The following is a 14,163-nucleotide window of genomic DNA, read 5'->3' as shown; positions in this document are numbered from 1 at the left end:
ACAGATCGCTTGTAAATACATTTTAACACTCAAGTGAAAACCGGAGCCTTCACCTTCTTTCATCGATCACAAGTCCCATCAAAGCTATCACAATTTATTGTATAGAGACATGCCAGGCGGGACTATCTACAATCCTACAAATCATCATCAGCCGGCGGAGGAGCTGCAACGCTGCTGTCGAAGCAATCGATTTGTCCCTGATTATCGTGGGCAAACTCGTTTCCCACAGACGTCGCATGATGATCAAAACCAGCATGGGCACCACGGTCTTCGTCCTCGATCCAGTCCAACGACACCCCCTCGTGCTGGTCTTCACACAGCTCATCGACTGAGACCTCGGGGTGAAAGTTGGCATCCACGTACTCCTCCCTTTCTTGGTCCACTTCGGCCTCTCCATCGATCATGTTTGCATTGTAGTTCTCCACATCATCGATATTGAAGCCTTCTTCTACCTGCTCCTCGGGACCGGCTTCAAAAGCATCCTCCTCCTCCTCCTCGATAATCTCTTGGCCATGGTACTCGGGCTGGGTCTGATCAGGGGCGACTTGCTGTTCCTGGTCATCTTCGTAATCCTCTTCTTGTTCCTCAGCGTGGTTGTTCTCATCCGCAGCCTCATCTACGGCATGATCATGCTCCTGTTCATAGCCATCCATAGAATCCGCATCGAACACTCCACTTGACATATTGCTCATTCCTTCATGGTTCTCGTCCACATGTGAAGGATTGTGCTCCTCATCCGAGCATTCTTCTTCTGATGAATGTGCTCCGTTGAACCAGGAGTTATCCACATTCAGATCATCCATGTTCTCGTTCTCAGCGCCCTGGTTTGGCAATTCAACGACTGTAGGATCATGAGATCTACGAAGCTTGTTTCTGAGCTGATTCATAGATTTTGCATGCTCATCTCTTTTCTTGTGGATGGGCGACTTTGTGACATTGAGCGGAGAAGTACTCCTGACGATTGTATCGTCGCTGGCAACAGGGCTCATAGGTGACATGCTTAGATGGTATTTTGACCGGAAGGATAGGATCCTCTTGTTTCGCCAGTCAAATCTGTAGCAATGAGCAAAAACCTTGGTGTTTCAGTTCGAAACGAAGAAATTCAAGCGATCACTCGCAAGAAAGCTGCACAAGCACGGACGATGACCCTGCAGCAGGCTAGTACGAAACTTTCGTACGAAAGCAAGGTTGGTGCTAGGAGCGGGCGAGAAAGTTTGGGAGAAGGCAGTCAAGAGGAGAGAGGAGAGAGAGAGTCTCGAATCAAGAGAATACAAGCACTCTGAAACTTGAAGGGCGGGGGCGGGGGCGAGAAGAACGCTTCCGCAAGAGATCAACAAAGGGGGAGGATGGCAGCTAGCGGGATCGGGAGGCGAAGGTTTTCCTTTAGTCCTCCCACCCCACCCCCCACCTCGTCACCGCTCCACCCTACAACCTCTGCCCTGACTTTTGTCACCCCCCTCCTGTGACCCCTTCCGTCCCTTGCGAATACCCCACTTTTGCCCTCTTTACTACCCCAAATACAGGGTACCACCCTGTATCCTTCAAGCCAGTCTGACCCATCCATCTTACCCACCCCGGCCCAACTCCCCCGATTACCCACCCCCATGGAATTTTAAAAATCACTTCATCCGATGTTTACCACCCACCCTGGACGTCAATTGGGTCAATTCTACTACCCCACCCGTTCTTCTTTCCGGACAGCCGCTACTGATACATCATTCACCCGTCGTTCGATAATGCAATTTAGGTCAAAACTACGGGTATCTCGATTCTCATCAATAGAATTCTGTCGGTTCAGGGGTCATCAGGGCCGTTGGGTCTTTTCCGACGGGTCATTGATCGTCGGGGCAGCACAAGGGTGGGTAAGGATACATGCATCACATTTCTAGAAGCTGTGAATGGGGGTGGGTACTGTAAAAAAAATCCTCTCCCGTACAAATATCTCATCGTTTCGTTTCAAACGATGAGATAAGAAAACTTTTCGTTGCTTCAATCCCTCAATTTTGAAAATAGAGCTTTTCGTATTTCAGTGTTTTTAATCCCACACAGATTGTCCACCATTCCAAACCACCCTACCCTCAAATTGAACAACAATAACCAGTACCCCATGTCCAGTATGTAATTGGATTGCCCTGGTAAATGTACCCCTTGTTTTCAGATGGTCCTCCTATAGATTGCACTGCTTACTTTGTTAGGGTACTCCATGTACCCCCTCCTTTTGAAGAGTACCATACATATTTGTGATCGAAACAACGTCAAAGGATACCACCAACCCCCGCCTCATGGCCTCTTTTAGTCACATTCCCCCGACCTGTCGACCCACCCCACCTAATCCAGTCAATACCCCCCCTTCTTGGGGAGTTGGACCTTCAACGACCTGCCCGTCGTTTCCTTCATTAATCCTCGTGACTGTGGTAGTACCCCTTCTCCCCATTTAACAATTGCTCCAGTACCCCACCTGGGTCTCACTCCAACATTGCGACTGTTGTGTACCCCACCGCCTACAGCTCGTACCCCCATTCTATTGGCAGGTACCCTCTGAAGACCACCCTCCCTCCGACTCTGTTTCATAGTCGACCCCTTGTAGTATCTATCCAAAGACTAACCTACAACCCTACCCAGTACCTCCTTTTCGTGGAGCACCCCACCTCTAAAATGTATCAACTTCTTTGTTGCCCGAAGATCCAGGTAGTACCCCCCCTTTCCCCATACTCCACCATCTTTTTTTGAATTCTGTTGCAGCTGAGTACGCCACCCTCCGCCTCAACAAAATACCTACCCCCCTGACGAGTACCCCTTTACCATGCTTAAATCGATTCAACCCTACCCATGATTCTCAACCATTTCCACCCTACCACAATTATTTTTCAATTTTTCGTACCCCATCAGCTCGATCACGTTTTAACCCTCGCTGCTACAACCTTGGTACCACCCCTAAATCTAGCATCCTTCCCCTGCAACGCCTAGTGGAAGAGGGGAATGCTAGGATGATTCTGCAGAGGAGAAGGGGTGTAGAAAGCTTGGGTGGTGGGGGTGCTTGCTGAAGGGAGTAGATTTGAGAAAACTCGTAGTTCAAGGGGTAGGGTGTCTGTTATACAACAGATATAGAAGAGGACAGGGCAGGGATTTGACACGTTCTCTTCTTCAGGGTAGGGTACTCACAATCCACTAGTACTACCCCCCCTTCTCATATGCGAGAAGGTCGTATTGGAGAGTGTTGTAAAATTGGGGAGTGCATTTCTGGGGTAGGTGGGGGGTGGGGATTGCTTGTCTTTTGTCGGCGGGGGTGTCTTACACCGTATCGTGATTGAGAAGTGTACCCTTGGTCCTATTACGGGGATACCTGTATAAGAAAAGAGTATGACCACTTAGGTAACGCGCTGTAGGGCTTCTTGGTCAGGATAGGGGTTGGGTGGTCTGGTCGTTGAGAATGGTTTGTAAAGCATTGGTATCTCGAGGGGGTAGTGATCTTTCAACGAGGGGTAGGCTGGGCTGCAAAATTGGGTCACGAGGCTTCATCCGCGGGGGTGGTACGTTTTCCTTTTATAGAATTGTCTATCACCCCTGTGCACGGTGCTTGAATGCAGGTGCCCGCCGTACCAACTGCGTACCCCTTCTTCCTACGTTAAGTTGGCCTACAATCCTGGGGTGGATGAGGCTCAAAAAAAGGTTTTAGGCACCCTTTGCGCTCTGAGGGGTGGCGGGTGCTGTCAGCATATGTGGGAGGCCGCTGCTCAAAGCTGGGGGTGGGGCGTTCTGGTTTACTTGCTGGGTCACGATAGGTACTTTCCAGGGAAACAAGGGGGTGGTACCGGGGTCGGGAAGAAGATGTGTCACTTGTGGGGAAGGAACGGGACTCACAAAACTTGGGTGGGGGTGATACATCGAAGGGGTGGGGTTATGGACCCTCAACGGACACCATCCGTTACGATCAATGATGTTGTTGACTACGTACGACCTAGGTTCTATCTGACCTAAGGATCCTATGGCATTCCTATAGCGATCGGATGAGGGGATGAGGGTCAGATGCACCCACTTCCTTATGCTCCACAGACCTCACTATGACCCAGTCTAGGAAGGTGCTAGGAAAGCCTCGAACCTGAGGTAGTTGAGGGGATGGAGGCTAAATGCGGTGAGCTAATTGTGTTTCCATTTCATCTTTTCACTGATGATGAGCAGCACCTTGCCCACTTGCCAGTTTTCCGATGGGCTTGCGTGGGGAGTAGGGAACCACCTCATAGATAGGCCACAAACTCTTGGTTCCCGCCAAAGTCATTCGATCATGTCGGCGGCGGAGCTTGCGAGACTCATGCTGAACGCCTGGCACATCGCTGTGGAAGATAGTCGATCACAGAAGACATCAACAAGTCTAGTTGCAATGCCAGCGACAAGAAGTGAGAACAATTCACATGGACCAACCAGATGCGTTCGACGAGTCGAAGGTACAGGTAATCTTGTGCTAGCCGAATACAAGAAGCGCAAGACATCTATGAGAGAACCTGACAAGAAACTTTCAAAAACTTCAGACAACAAAAATGATATTTCATTTGTACAAGTTGAAGAAAAGAAATCACTGCCTACTCTTAGCAAACGAAAACTCAAATTCGGTACCGGCAATGTTGAAGAGTTGAGGAAGCGAAGTAGATCGGCATTTGCATTTTCTTCTAACTATCGATCGAAACCTGACGTGGACAAAATTCGACCTAAAAGGCTGTCGGAGACTACACAGATTCCTGATTGTTCACGGTTGAAACAGGGTGCTTTCTCAGTTCCAGTGGAAAAAAAAAACAAACTCATTGGCTGTGAGATTCATGTCGATCCAACACAATCAAATGTCAGACCAAACTCGTTGATGCCAGCCAATCACTCTGTTTTGACTCCGATGTCATCCTCTAAAGAGATGAATCCTGAATGTTCCAAAATCAGAAATACAAGCCAAGAATCCCTGAACACCGAAGATCGCTTTTGTACGATTTCCTCATCATCGGGAAAATTGCCTCCACATCAGAGCACTGAATATGACACAAGAACAAACAAAAAAGTTCAAATGAGACAAGAAAGCGATGGTTTGAATAAAGGCGATCCTCGAACCGAATTGCATGGGATATCAGTACTTGCAGAGACAATAGACGACCAACCATCAAAACGATATGAAACGGAGAAGGCAGTCGAATTACCTTTTTCATTTGAATCGCCTCAAATAGTTTCGGCTATTCAACCATTTGCAAGGCCGTTTCCGAAATTCATGTTCAGCTTTGATGATGCTCAATTGACGCCTGTGCATCGACAACATACAGATGCTTACAGTCATGAAGCTCCTCCTCACGGTGAGCAAGTAAACGATGGAGGTAAAGAGCATGAATATGGAATCACACAATCTGCGCAAGCAAAATCCGGAACATGTAAAATGTCGACATCTAAATTAAACCAGACAGAAAGTCGGTGCACGATGACGAACAGTTGTACGAAAGACGGCAAAAATACTGCAATATATCACCAAGAGACTGAAGGTAATAATTTGCACGGTACTGTCTCTCCAGATGACACGGAAAACATTGCAGATCTCCATATCTTGAATACAATCAAGCGCGTGAAAAGATATGGGCGACAGCAAATTCTATTTCCAGCTGACAAGAAATGTTCGATCCAACCAAGCAATCTGAAAGAATGCGATGTCAAATCTGAATTCATGCCAAACCAAGAGCAAGAGTCTGGACGAAATCTGCTTGCAGAGAAATTTCAGGAGGACATTCACGATCCGATAAATGTCGATCATCAGGAACGAAAATGGGAGGATGATGAGTCAGTCAAAAACAGCTGGACATCGACGGACAGCTCATCCAGCCAGCAAATCTTTCTGGTTGAAACTTCGACAGTCCTTTCATGTGCTGACGAGCTCCAATATCAAACTCAATCCAATACATCATCAAAAGCTGTGCAGAAGCTAGAAGTAAAGGCTGGCGACGGGAACCTTGGTGCTGCTACAGGCTCCAAGTGTGATTACAGATCCGATTCTCAAAATGAGGCTGAAGTTAAAGGAGAAGCAAAATCCAAGACTGACAGTTGTGCTACGATGTACTCCACACGTGTGGATACACCTGACCCTGAGTATGACAGAGCGGCTTCTGAAGAGCCTAAGCAAAACTCAGAATCTGAAAAGAGTGATCTGGCTCAAACCAGCTCCAGTATTGATCATGGCGAGCATGGATCCCAAAACAAAGCTCGCATTCCAGTGAAGGAAAATGGACAAGTATCTAGGACGAAGGCAGATTGCGAATTGGGGTTAAGCACGACTTGCAGAGACGGAGTATGGTCCGAAAAGTTTTGTGCGCGTGACGATGATAACGACGGAGAGAACAAAGCAAAGAGACAGCCGGAACATCAGGACAAGGGTAGCTGGAATGCCAAGGGTGTTGATGATTGGAGGGTTCAACCACACTTTCAGAGTGAGCAAGAGGCCCAAAACAACAGAAAGCGCGTAAGTCCTGCTCAGGTTGAACCCAAGAGGAAGACAAAACAGCACTGTTCAGTTTGGTCAGGCTTTGTGAATTTTATCAAAGCAAAGAACAAGATGACTGAGGAAAATAGTAGCCAATGGCTAACTGATGCTAGCAGCGGAAATGAAGACCAAAAATACAACTCTTGCTGTGCTTCCAGCAAAATTAATGAGCAAACCCCTGACTCTAGATACGAGCCAGAAACTGAGTGTACGACTGGCAGCAACAGCCGTGAAATGACAGGCTTGTCGCGTCAACAAGGCGCCGAGCCTAAGGCTAGGCCAGAGGCTGAGGATGGCAAAGCGCAGGAGGAAGGGCTGGTCAGACGAGAAGCAGAGGCCGATGAGGAGGCTGACAGGGCCGAGTCAAGCTTTGTCTGCATCGGAAAGCTCGAGGACGAGGCTGAGAGGGCTAAGGGAGCTAAGGAGGATGACAGCCAGAGGCAAGGAGACCCACAAGCTTGCAAGGAGTACGCTCACGACAAGGCTGACGACGGAAGCGAGGCACCTGGGGGGGTCGGCGAGTCTGAGGCTAGGCCAGAGGCTGAGGATGGCAAAGCGCAGGAGGAAGGGCTGGTCAGACGAGAAGCAGAGGCCGACGAGGAGGCTGACAGGGCCGAGTCAAGCTTTGTCTGCATCGGAAAGCTCGAGGACGAGGCTGAGAGGGCTAAGGGAGCTAAGGAGGATGACAGCCAGAGGCAAGGAGACCCACAAGCTTGCAAGGAGTACGCTCACGACAAGGCTGACGACGGAAGCGAGGCACCTGGGGGGGTCGGCGAGTCTGAGGCTAGGCCAGAGGCTGAGGATGGCAAAGCGCAGGAGGAAGGGCTGGTCAGACGAGAAGCAGAGGCCGACGAGGAGGCTGACAGGGCCGAGTCAAGCTTTGTCTGCATCGGAAAGCTCGAGGACGAGGCTGAGAGGGCTAAGGGAGCTAAGGAGGATGACAGCCAGAGGCAAGGAGACCCACAAGCTTGCAAGGAGTACGCTCACGACAAGGCTGACGACGGAAGCGAGGCACCTGGGGGGGTCGGCGAGTCTGAGGCTAGGCCAGAGGCTGAGGATGGCAAGCGCAGGAGGAAAGGGCTGGTCAGACGAGAAGCAGAGGCCGACGAGGAGGCTGACAGGGCCGAGTCAAGCTTTGTCTGCATCGGAAAGCTCGAGGACGGGGCTGAGAGGGCTAAGGGAGCTAAGGAGGATGACAGCCAGAGGCAAGGAGACCCACAAGCTTGCAAGGAGTACGCTCACGACAAGGCTGACGACGGAAGCGAGGCACCTGGGGGGGTCGGCGAGTCTGAGGCTAGGCCAGAGGCTGAGGATGGCAAAGCGCAGGAGGAAGGGCTGGTCAGACGAGAAGCAGAGGCCGACGAGGAGGCTGACAGGGCCGAGTCAAGCTTTGTCTGCATCGGAAAGCTCGAGGACGAGGCTGAGAGGGCTAAGGGAGCTAAGGAGGATGACAGCCAGAGGCAAGGAGACCCACAAGCTTGCAAGGAGTACGCTCACGACAAGGCTGACGACGGAAGCGAGGCACCTGGGGGGGTCGGCGAGTCTGAGGCTAGGCCAGAGGCTGAGGATGGCAAAGCGCAGGAGGAAGGGCTGGTCAGACGAGAAGCAGAGGCCGACGAGGAGGCTGACAGGGCCGAGTCAAGCTTTGTCTGCATCGGAAAGCTCGAGGACGGGGCTGAGAGGGCTAAGGGAGCTAAGGAGGATGACAGCCAGAGGCAAGGAGACCCACAAGCTTGCAAGGAGTACGCTCACGACAAGGCTGACGACGGAAGCGAGGCACCTGGGGGAATCGAATTTGCAGAAGCTCAGTGTAAGACTTTTAGCTACAGTGGTGACGTGACGGGCTTGTTGTTTGGTGAAGAGGCTTGGTCTGAGATCGATTCAGAGGCTGAGGATTGCAAAGCTCAGGAGGAAGGGCTGGTCAGTAGGGAAGCAGAGGCTGGGGATGAATTTGAAGTTGCAGCTGTAGATTGTTTCCAGCACCTGGCTGACCCTGAATCACAATCTCAGTCTAGTGCCGTTTTCGTTCTTGGATCGGAGATAGAGGATGGAAACAATCAGGGAGGAAATGACCAGGAGAAGGTTCAATCGGAGGACAGGGTCAATTTGCATATTGCAGCAGATAGAGGGCATGAGTCTTTTAGAGCGATCGCTGCAGATTCCATGGAGGGGAGCATTGTAAAGGATGGACTATCTCATCTCGAGAAAGTGTTTCAAAAGTCTGATGCACTCGTCAGGCATGCATCTGAAGGTACCTTTTTGGCCCTTTGCCTATGTCTGTAATGAACACACTTATTACGTTGCAGATGAGTGTCCTCAAACTCCATTCGATAGTGGCCAAGACAGTGCAAGCAGCAATTTGTCTCAGTCCAGGTGCTTCGACTGTTCATGGCATTTGAATATTGATTGTTTGTTTTGTCTTTCAGCGATTCGTCCTACAGTTGTGATAGCGACTCTTGTCGTTTCTTTACTGAATTTCTTTCGGGGGATGCTGTTTATCGGGACGAGTCGGATTCGGAATATGTACCCGACTCTATCAGCATTTCATCGGAAAGCATTCAGGAAAGTGACGGAGAGGATCCACTCCACTGCCTGCTGCCTCCATTGCACCCTGATCTGATCGATGGGGCATTGAGTTTGGTAGAAGGCCCTGTGGACGACTCTGAAGAACTATTAGAAGAAATGCGACAAAACCCTAGCATCGTTGCTCAGAGGAGAGAGTTTTTGATGCCTTCGCAAGAGACTGGAAGAAGCACAAGGTGCCAAGGTTCTGATCGCGAAAGTGAAAGAACTTCTGTAGACAAAAGTTGTAATGTAATGTAACCCGGTTACTGATTGATTATTACGCAATGATGAGTCTCATGAGTCATTCACCGTAGCTAGTACGGTATGCCAAGTCATGCGCTGCCGCCCGCAGTGAGTGCAGTTGCCACCGTCCGGCACCGTGATGGTACGAGATGGTGACTGCGGCAGTGCCATACCGGCCGGCCCGGCCCGTGCTCGGAGCCGCCTGCGCGGCGGTCGGGCCAGCCTACTAGTAGTGTCACAGTGTAGTAGAGTCCGGGCCGGCGGTTTTGTCCTTCAGCCTAGTAAGAGAGTCTGTAAAACGTTTTTTTAAAACGTAACAGCCGTTACAGCATCGCTGCGCCCGGAAGAGGGACATGCTTTGTTGCTGATGGGAGCGCGAGGAGCATCGAGGAAGCAGAAAGCAGCAGGCGCCATGCAGGAACGGAGATGTGTGGATGAGACAGGATGCATTTACATGCGCCATGGTGGAGATGAGTAGCTGGAAGTGAGTCACATGTACCCCACCGTCTTTGTCGATTTTGTGACTCAAATTAGAAGATTCGTCTTTGTTGAATAGGAGAGGTGTGAATTCCCAAGAGGGAGGCGTCAACATGACAGTTTGATATCAGATTGATACAGCAAACTAAACAGGACTGTTTTGCGATGCAGGAAGCAATGTCGAAGGAGCCAAGGAGCAGGGCGGCGATGGCGGAGGGGGAGGTGGCAAAGCTGATGGAGAGATGTAGATCTCTACAGAACCAGCTTGAGTGGGAGATGTCAAATACGAGCCAGCTGAAGAGAGAACTCTCGTTTGTGAACTCAAAATTGAGCGAGAAAGACAAGGTGATAGATGGACTGGATAGATCGATAAGGGGCCTCAGTATGCAACTCGAGAGTTCAAACAAATCTCTCGATGATTGCGCAAGGTTGAACGAGGATTACATGCAGCAGCTCCACAAGCTGTCCTATGAGAAGTCTCTCCTGCAGAGTAAACTGATGACTCTGGAAGAAGAGCTAGAGATCAGGAAGAAAGAATCTCACAAGCTCATGGAGATGGAGCTGGAGCACGATAAGATCTTGACGATGAACTCGATACTGCTGATGCAGAAAGAGCAACTCAGCCATGAGCTCGTCAATCATCAAAGCGTTCAGAATGCTCAGAGAGAAGCTTCTTCCACGTCAAATTTGCCTTCAGCCAAGGCTTCCAGTTCAAAGCAGCAAGAAGGAAGGAGAGTCCTTCTGCTGGATGTCGAGGAGGCCTTGCATGAGACGGCAGATGTGAGCAGTGAGGGCTCTGCAGCTCAACCGGGCAGCATGTTGCCGGAGCAACTTTCACGGCTGGACCAGACTGTCTCCCTCTGTGAGCATCGGCTGGTTGACCTCCAGTACCACATCGAGCACATCCTCGCCACGGACCGGAACCTGCGGAAAGAAAACACACGATTGCTCAAGGAGGATGTAAAACTCCCCTCTCTGTCCCGGCAGAGCGTCACTCAGATGCAGCTGGATGAGCGAGGCCGCGACATATCGCCGACGTTACAACATCAGCTGGAGGAGGAGAGGTTGAGACACCAGAGGGAGGTCGAAGAGCTGATGAAGAACATTGAGACTCTAAAGTCGAGCAACCACAAACTGGATCAGATGGTGTTGAATGCAGATCAGAACCTGACCAACTACAAAGAAAAGATCTCCCAGCTAACAAGCACGAATGCGGAATATCAGTCGGTGATCAGGCGTCTCGAGCTCGATTTGGAGATTGAGAAGAAGCAATCTAACGGCAACCTGCACGTCATCGAACAAGACCTCAACAACCTCAAGCATGACTTTGCGCTGAGAACCCTCGAAAGAGACAAGTTGACAAGTCAAAACAAAGAGCTTGAGGTGTTTGACATCTTGGTTTTCAATCTTGCTGACATTCATTTGCAGCTCCAAATATCATCGAGGAACCAGGTCATCGACAAGCTGAAGGCTGATCTTGAAAGAACTTCGAATGACATGGAGAGGTTGGTTTGTTCTTGCGAACATTAGAAGTGGTTCTGATGGCCCGCAGGTTGAAAGCAGGTTTCCAAGAAGCGTCAAAGTCCCTTCAGTTCGCTGCCACCCTCCACAGCAACCAGATAGAAAAAGTTGCCTCAGGTCTGCCTTGTGCCTCCTGACCTCTCCCAAGACTCTCTTCGGCTTTCTCTGACTTGGCTGTCGACAGCAAAAACACAGATCGCCCGGGAGGCTCAGACTTTATACAACCGCTTGTACAAGATGGAGAATGTGGAGAGCAGCTGCGAGTGATGCTGCTGCCTGACAAAGCTTGCAGGAGCGGAAGGCGATGCTCAAGTACATGAACAGCAAGACTTCAGCTGAGAAGGAAGCTTTCAACAAGCAGATCCTCGAGCTCAAGAACCGACACGAGCATCACGTCACGAACCTTCAGAACGCCCTGTGAGGCCTCGCAGACCTCGCGCTCCTCTCTCTGACGCTCCACCAGCGCACAAGCTCAGGCCAGGGAGGAGCTGCTGGAGAGGAAGATCGAAGACCTCGAGCAGAGCGTTGCTCAAGAGAACCTGAGGGTCATCACAGCAGAGCTCAAGGGCCTCAAGAACGTCAGCGTTCCTCTAGTCCGGCAAGAGCATGAGCTCGTCCGATCCTGCTCCTTGTGATGGCATGGCAGGGTGGAGGAGATGCAGGAGCGGCTCATCATGCTCGAAGAGATACACGAACAGGTCTTGTCGTCTCTGCCTTGCTTGAATCAACCGTCCTCCTCTTCTCCCTCTTCCCTCCCTTCCCCTTCTTCCACCTCCCACAACATTCTTCCTCCTCCTTCGCTGCTGTCACTTCCCCATCTTCACGATCTCCCCCTCCCTCCTAACCTTGCATGCCTGCAGGAGATTCAGAGGATCGCGAGTCGCAACCGAGGGATGCTTACGAGGATAGAGAAGGAGGTCTGCCATCTCGCTGCCCTAGTGCTTGCTCACAAGAGAGCAGGAGAAGATCAAGGGGGACCAGCGCGTCCTCATCTCCGCCATGCTGAGAGTGAGTGGACTTGTCGCTGCTCTCCGCTCCTCACGCACCTCCAGGAGCTCATCGACGTCCAGATTGAGTTCGGCGACGTCCTGAGTGACATCATCACCATGTTCGAGGTGCGACTAAATGCAGCATCTTCTCTCGTCCTGATGCTGCGGCAGACCACCACCCTGAGGGAGATGGAGAACACTGTGCTAGAGGAGGGGATGCTCACTCACTCGAGAGAGCTGGAGGACCTTGCGAAGCAGTACAGCCAGATGCTCCACGAGGCTGAGAGTGAGATCAGGTAGCGAGAGGCAGGGAGGACAGGAGGATGGTGATGGTGGTGACACTTCTGGACCAGCGAGCGCGAGCACAGCGCAACGAACCAGCGACTGCACGAGATCCTCATGCAGTTGCAGAGCCAAGACCAGGAGAGTCTTGGGCAACGATCTTGACCTTCGCCATCCGTCTCCTCTCCTTCTTCCTCTCGTCCCTCATCATCCTCGATATTCTTTGTACAATCCTCCCCCCCCCCCCCCCCACCCTTGAATGATATCACAAGATCTCAATCTTTAAAATTCTCAAAAAATCGCAAGTCTCCAACCAAACTTACAACTTGTCAGCGGCAGGGCCAGGGAACGCGCGTCCGGGGAGGTTCCACTGGGAAGGAGCGTCCCAGGAAGGAACTCCCATGGAGGGGCGGATGTGGTCGAGGTTGTCCATGTGCTGCCATGCCGGGCTCCAGCTGAATGGAAGTGAGCGAATGACATGAACAGGGATGGAGGGAGGAAGATGTGTAATAGTGAAGAAGGAGAAGGAGACCATGATTTAGGGAACGGACAACAGGGTGAGAAGGAACCAGGAGAGGAGAGGGAGGACGGGAAATATTCTCACAGGTCAGTGTAGTGCTTGACGTAGCCGTTGTCGGTGTACTCGGGATCAGTGGTGAAGTTGTAGGTGATCTGGTCATCCCAAGCGCCTCCAGAGGGAGTCTCAAAAGGAGCACCGAGCTTGGTGAAGAGAAGGGACTGAAGAATCATTGTCCTGTTTAGAAACACATCAGAACAAGTTGGTTCGACAAGCTCGATATCGCTGAGCGTTTGAAGGCCACCTCCCACACTCATTCATCGCACAAGGCACCACACTAACAAGTTGCTAGTTCTCCTAGAGTTGCTAGTTCTTATCGAGTGTCAAAATGTGATTGTTCTCAAGGAAAAAACCTGAATTTCAACAACATCGTAACTTTCTATCTTGCTGTGAACCAAGACTCACTCCCTCCTGATCTAGAACCGAAGACACATCTTATCGAATACTACTATTTGACAACGATTGGCAGCGGCACCGGCTTCATCTTAACAGATGCTTTTGCCATTTCTTCTCTCTGTTCGACTCGCTCCTCGAATTACCTCCCTCTGTGCTCGATTCTTTTTTTTCATCATGGTCTCCGTAATCTGCTTCTTCCGTACAGGAGCATTCAACTGCTTCTTTCCTACTCTCCAGCACATGCCGTTCCCGTGCATCATGGTTACCATCCCCGTCCTTCTGCCGTTCTTCTGCCTGCTTCCCGCTGCTTCCCGCTGCTTGCCCACCATTTCCTGCCTTCCTGCCCTCCCCCTTCCCGTCTCCTCTCTTCCATCTTCCCACCCCTCCTCTGCCATCGTGCTCAAGTTTCCCTCCGCCTCATTCCCCGCGGTGCGAAGAGGCAGCCGTCTCTTCAAGAACGGTTCGGAACAGTTATAGCCGTTGCGAATGCAACCATGTATTATGTAACGTATCTTTACTCCCCGTAACCGCTTTCCTCAGCCGAAATAGAGCAGGAGCTCGGACGGGGTAGTGGGTAAAAGAAGGGTGGGTCATGGACAATATTACCGGTTCTT

General features: G+C 50.9%; 3 protein-coding genes across 3 annotated transcripts; 1 reads left to right on the top strand and 2 right to left on the bottom strand.

The window, feature by feature from the left end:
• Window positions 1-79: 79 nt before the first annotated feature.
• On the bottom strand, window positions 80-1,340 carry GUITHDRAFT_150807 (hypothetical protein). The gene has a single exon (XM_005838705.1). It carries the CDS (start codon window positions 996-998, stop codon window positions 135-137), a length of 864 nt encoding a protein of 287 aa, XP_005838762.1. The 5' UTR covers window positions 999-1,340; the 3' UTR covers window positions 80-134.
• A 4,109-nt stretch (window positions 1,341-5,449) lies between these two features.
• GUITHDRAFT_102387 (hypothetical protein) lies at window positions 5,450-12,741 on the top strand (the record flags this gene model as incomplete). The annotated part of the gene is made up of 15 exons (XM_005838704.1): window positions 5,450-5,510; window positions 5,562-8,750; window positions 8,806-8,872; window positions 8,926-9,258; window positions 9,916-11,167; window positions 11,213-11,289; window positions 11,337-11,422; window positions 11,490-11,551; window positions 11,598-11,722; window positions 11,769-11,883; window positions 12,166-12,222; window positions 12,266-12,313; window positions 12,358-12,420; window positions 12,466-12,590; window positions 12,648-12,741. The coding sequence occupies 15 exons, from the start codon at window positions 5,450-5,452 to the stop codon at window positions 12,739-12,741; spliced, it is 5,754 nt and encodes a 1,917-aa protein (XP_005838761.1).
• Window positions 12,742-12,841: 100 nt separating this feature from the next.
• On the bottom strand, window positions 12,842-13,327 carry GUITHDRAFT_150806 (hypothetical protein; the record flags this gene model as incomplete). Its single annotated transcript, XM_005838703.1, has 2 exons — window positions 12,842-13,031; window positions 13,181-13,327. Coding segments are annotated over 2 exons (283 nt in total), but the record flags the coding sequence as incomplete, so codon positions are not given.
• Between the last annotated feature and the right edge of the window lie 836 nt (window positions 13,328-14,163).

The sequence above is a fragment of the Guillardia theta genome, assembly GCF_000315625.1.
Source record: "Guillardia theta CCMP2712 unplaced genomic scaffold GUITHscaffold_10, whole genome shotgun sequence".
Taxonomy (NCBI): Eukaryota; class Cryptophyceae; order Pyrenomonadales; family Geminigeraceae; genus Guillardia; species Guillardia theta.
Note: the sequence above shows the minus strand (reverse complement) of the source record. Positions and strands in the feature narration are given on the sequence as shown.